The sequence below is a fragment of the Branchiostoma floridae genome, chromosome 1, assembly GCF_000003815.2.
Source record: "Branchiostoma floridae strain S238N-H82 chromosome 1, Bfl_VNyyK, whole genome shotgun sequence".
In the NCBI taxonomy this organism is placed as follows: domain Eukaryota; kingdom Metazoa; phylum Chordata; class Leptocardii; order Amphioxiformes; family Branchiostomatidae; genus Branchiostoma; species Branchiostoma floridae.
The window spans coordinates 22,703,496-22,708,864 of NC_049979.1; the positions used below are offsets into that span (position 1 = coordinate 22,703,496).

General features: G+C 42.3%; 1 protein-coding gene across 1 annotated transcript in view; it reads right to left on the bottom strand.

The window, feature by feature from the left end:
• The window catches only part of LOC118429683 (abscission/NoCut checkpoint regulator-like), a gene marked incomplete at its 3' end in the record, with an annotated part of 9,538 nt that continues 4,169 nt past the window's right edge, over positions 1-5,369 (bottom strand). Inside the window, 8 exon segments of the mRNA XM_035840283.1 lie at positions 1-78; positions 311-381; positions 816-1,058; positions 2,691-2,802; positions 3,101-3,246; positions 3,771-3,928; positions 4,508-4,561; positions 4,838-4,956. Of these exon segments, the coding sequence (XP_035696176.1) occupies positions 1-78; positions 311-381; positions 816-1,058; positions 2,691-2,802; positions 3,101-3,246; positions 3,771-3,928; positions 4,508-4,561; positions 4,838-4,956 (981 nt within the window).

Genomic DNA, 5,369 nt, shown 5'->3' on the forward strand with positions numbered 1-5,369 from the left:
TCTACCCTTCTTTTGGCCCAGAAGATCTGCATATCCTGATGCTTTCACTTTATCATCTAATTTGTCCTCTTCAAAGGCCTGTCCAGGGAAAAGTATTGTCATAGGTTTACAGTCATGCTGACTTGTGTGGAAGAACTATATACCTAGTAGTCAGCTTCCCTATTTAGCTGTACAAATGTCAGAAATACTTCTGAAAGGGAATACTAGTAGAGTGATGATTAAAAAAATACAACAGAAAACTTTGTTGGGCTAAAGACTGCATCAACTATTAAGACCAGAAATTCATATTTTCTGTGTTATGATGCAGTACCTGTTGAAGAATCCTTCTGGTGGTGTCTGCTTCATCTTCATCACTGTCCCACTTTGAGTATACCCCATCTCCTGAAATAAATTATACATCTTACCTTTATGAACTTTCTTGTATATGCATCCTGACATTTCTAGGTTCCCATTCTTAGCTCCATATGATACAATATGGACTTGCCACCATAATCTTCATAGCCCATTACAAAGCGTAATTTAAATAAGCTGACGTGTGTGCAAGTAATACACCTGGTTTCCTCTGGAACTTTGCACGATTTCGAGATTGGCAGATGTGCACATGCATCAAGCACAGTCCAATGTCTGCAGATTTTCTGGTGAAAAATAACACTCAAGTCCGGAGATTTTTTAATTCAGTGACCTTCTTGTGATCAACAAATAGTTTGGTTTGTGGCAACATCACGACCACGGGTATAGAATGTGCTTCCTTACAAACTCTTTGACCTGCTCTATCCCTCACTTCTTCATGGTGGCTGACACAAGGTTCAACTGACCTGTCAGGTTGTCCAGTCCCTTGAGCTTGTCCAGCCTGTGTGCCAGCTCCTGTGTTCTGTGCCTGCCAGCCTGTTCAGCCCCCAGCTCAGCCTGGGCCTGTGTGATCAGGTTCCTCACCTCCTCCTCCTGTCTCTGTGCTGTGTCCTCTCCATCCTCAGACTGGGCGGAGATGTTGGTGGGCAGGCCTGAGGAGGTGGACATGCCTCTGGACGGTCCCTCCTTCCCAAGGTCATTCTCTTCATCTGGAGACAGGAAAGAAATCTCACTATAAAGGTAATATTTGCAAGCAAATGCATGGTGTAGCCTAACAACATCTACTGCAGCTATGCTTAATCTTATTCAAGCAGATTCAGTGCTGACTGTGTTTCCCTGTCACTGGTGCTGACTGTGTTTTCCTGTCACTGGTACTGACAGTGTTTTCCTGTCCCTGGTACTAATAGTGTTTCCCTGTCCCTTGTGCTGACTGTGTTTCCCTGACATTGTTTCCCTGTCCCCGTTGCTGACTGTGTGCATGTATTTCCATGTCACGTGAAAATGTATCAAGTTGAACACATGTATGCAGAAGCTTTGAAAAATCATATCACAAACTTCTTTCACAAAGAGTCTTTTCAGCAAATACTAAACAAGTGCTTTGAAAAAGCTGACGTTTGCCCTTTATAGTGTTTGTGACATGTCTAAAACACACACACACACACCCTCGTGGCAAATTTGGTACAAAATGGCACCAATCGCGAAAATAGCAGAAAACAGGCTTATTTTACATACACAAACACGAAACGCTTGGTTATTTTATTAAGTTCACTAGTTCACAACTTGTACGTTCGGAGTCGTCTAAAACTCTTTTAAAAGCTAGGGGAAAGAATGCCCCCTCCCCTTCCCTTTGGTTGACAGACCGCCACGGTTTCATAGAAAACAGACCAAAGCTCGGGCGCTCTTGAAAACACGAAAAGTGCGTATTTTGGAAAAAAAAGCCTGGATGTTAAACAAAATCACATGAAAAGAAGGAGATTAAACATCAAAAGTGTTGAGTTGGTCTATTTTCTATTTAAAAAAATATCATATGGGATTTGTCGAACGACTGGGATTCGAACCCACACCTCAGATACGAGATATAAACTGCCGTATTCATGCAGCAGCTTAGACCGCTCGGCCGTCCTGACTCCATAGCGTAACAGAGGCGTTCAGCGGGGTTAACAAAAGTCTGGATGTTAAACAACATCACATGAAGAGATCGGTTAAATATCGAGATCATCGAAGGGTATTTTCTATTCAGTAAGTACTCTACTACACAACTTGTACTTTCGGAGTCGTCTAAACCCCCTTTAAAAGGAGAAAGAATGCGACAAGAATGCAACAATCGTGCGCTTCCAGACCATGCCTCTTGCGGTACTTGTAAAAACTGCAGCAAATATGAACCTTCCATCCTTATTAACATAATTTATAAAATGTGTATTCACACATTTTTTTTCAATCTGTGAGTCACCAATATGGTATGTTTAAGTCTAATGATCAATTTTATTTATATCCTTTATTAATGCACATTGTAGAGCAATGTTTAATCTTGTTTTGACGTAATTTGAAGTGTTTTTAGTAATACAGACCACAGAGCACATACCGTGTAACGTGTTAGGCATCAAGCTGGGATTCGTGTGTAGGCTCATGAAGGACCCACCCAACCAGGAAAGAGGAAAGTGAGCTCATTACGTTTGCCCGCCCCAGAAATTTCATTTGATTAATGAATTGAGTTGAAACTAATGGTTAAGAAAAGGGTACATAACCTAAACAATTGAGATGTTGTGCAGCACAGACTTCTCCAGCAAGTTCATTTGTGGGTATTCATTAAAAAGATGGTCCCTTCTTCACCAGTAACTCACCCTCCTGTGCCAGACCATCTGTCCTGTTGTCTAGTGTAACTTCCTCCCCTATCTGGTTCAGTAGGCTGTCCACTCTCTCTACATCAGTCTTCTTTTGGGTTGGCTGAAGCAGCTGGAGCAGAGGGATTCCAATAATGAGTATCTTAAACAACTTCCGTACCCCCATCTTGTCCATACCCCTGGATTGTAAGTATTTCTTGTAGTGTACGTTTTGCAGGGACCTTGTACAAATACTCATGAGCTGTTGTGGGAGACATATAATATGGAAAAGCCTTTCTATACTGCCATAAAATGAAAGACCTAAAACCCTTTAGACATGAAGAAAGCTGTCGCAGTAGTCATGACATTGGGAAATCTGTCATGTTAATCAAGTCTTCACAGGGGTAGTTGTACGGTTGTGTTAGTCTCACCGATGAGCTTGGCTGTGAGGCAGCAGGGTCCTTCCCCTGAAGTGCGGCCAGTCTGTCTGTGATTTCCTGTTGGGAGGGGGGAGGCTTGTCTGTACCCTTCAGGGCTGCCAGTCTGGCTGCCATCTCCTGTTCTGTGGGGATGTGGGCTGCAACAAAAGCAGGTCATGTCATACACATATATATCAAGTGGCATAACAGATGGTAAAGCACCCACAGGCTGAACATACAAAAAACTGCAATAAAGAAACACAGATGGACATGCAGACAAGCTAAAAACATCAAGAAATTTGGAAATAACCAAAAAGAAAATAGCATGTCAAAAGAACATTTTCATGGTTTTTGTAGTAAATCAATAATCAGATATCACATTGCCAAATGTCTTAGTCATTAGTCAATGGGGGCCTACACACTGAGCATGGGGAAAATGTCAATGCCTAAAGTCCAAAAGGCAGCAGCTACATGTATGTATCATGTTGAAATCAACAGGCTGGTGTTGCTTTATGCTAAATTCAGATGCAAATACACAGAATGCATGGCACCAATTACATTCTATGATGTTAGATTTGAGCGGTTTACAAATTTACCGCTGGTTACACTCTACATAAAACGGTATGCAGGCCCCCATCAATGTTTTATCCATGATATCTAGTTATAGCAAACAAAGTCGTACCTGGTTTCCTGTCTTCCTTAAGTCTCTGAAGTCTCTCAGCGATCTCCCTGTCCTTAGACCCTGCAGGGAACCCCCCCTGTACAGACCCCCCTGGGAGTGGTGGTGTGGCTGCCGCTGTGTGGTGTCTGTCTGAGGCTGCTGCATGCTTCTCCAGTCTCCTGGACACACAGATTTAGTAATAGGAAAATCACCCCTTCAAGTACATTTTAGTAGTGCTGAAATGTTTATTAAAGACATGGTGGATGTTTGAAGGTTTGAATGCACATTCACTACATGTCATTACAAGGTACCGAGAGTCAAGCCTGGTTAGGCAACCACCTGGCACAGGCAACAAACATTTTTTATATAGCTGAACCTTGTCCTGAGCAACCACCTGCTTTCAGTTTTTCCTCAATCCCTTCTGTTGTTGCTGAATCCAGATTTGACTGTATATCAAGCAAACAACTTCATGCTCAGTCTCAAAAGTACCCTGGTTGCCAGAGAACAGTCAGCGGCTACGAGTCTTTCCCGAGCCCCTAGCAACATACCCTGTAAATTGAATTATTCGGGCCGGGGGGTTACGCTGCCGCGCAGTAGGCGGCATAACTCCCTTGGCCGGCTAGCGCTGTACTCTGATAACCAGGGTATTGTGCAACACAGCCTAACGGTATGTGCATTACAAAAGTGAACACACAGGTGAACCCACATACAGTATCTACTAACTACATTTGTAGAGGCAAAATCAAATGAAAACTTACTTTTTAAAATTTGCTGGAGGGGAGTATCTTCCCGAGACTACCTTTTTCTTTTGACTGAAATAAAAACAGGCCAACAGGTAAAATCAAAGCCCTGAGATTTTTATCTGAGTTCAGTACCAAAATAAAGAAGAGGGATGAACTGCAGCAACCAATTACATGTAATATTATATTGAATGACTTATCACACCTAAACTTTACACATCTGACTGCAAATCTAGTGAGGATGCCCTAAACTTATAACGTACTTAGGTTACTGACTTCCACTCTATAATAGTTCTTAGATAGTAGTTTATAAAATGTTTTTGCAAATTGGTTTTGATGTTTTCTCACCTTGTGACTTCATCATAGCATTTGTGACACACACTGGAGGCCACCTGTTGCCCTGGTAGGACCACAGATTTACACACACACTTACTACAGAAGGCAAACCCACATCTAGGACAGCCAACCTGGGAGGGATACCATACTGTGATGAGTGGTAATGTTATAGATCTATAAGATTTTTTTGTATTAATGAGAGGGAGCTCATGTCAATAAGCCTTTTTTTCACATAGATTGACAAGTAGACATTGATTAACCGGATATTCATTTCAAAAAGAAATTTGTTTGTAATATTGGAAGGATAAAACTTTTTTTGTGCACTATTGACAGGTGTTGTTAGGAAGCAAGTGTAACAGGAGTTCAAGTGCCAACAACAGACCAGTTTGGTGCGTCCAGAACTTTGGTCTTTGCGGTTATGGTGTTGGGTTTGTGAACTGGAGGGCCAGAGTTCGATTCCCGGGACCAGGAGACTGTTTGTCCTTGCCCGCTCCTGCGGTTCACAGGAAATGAACCAGGCAGAGAACACCTTATACAGCCTTTG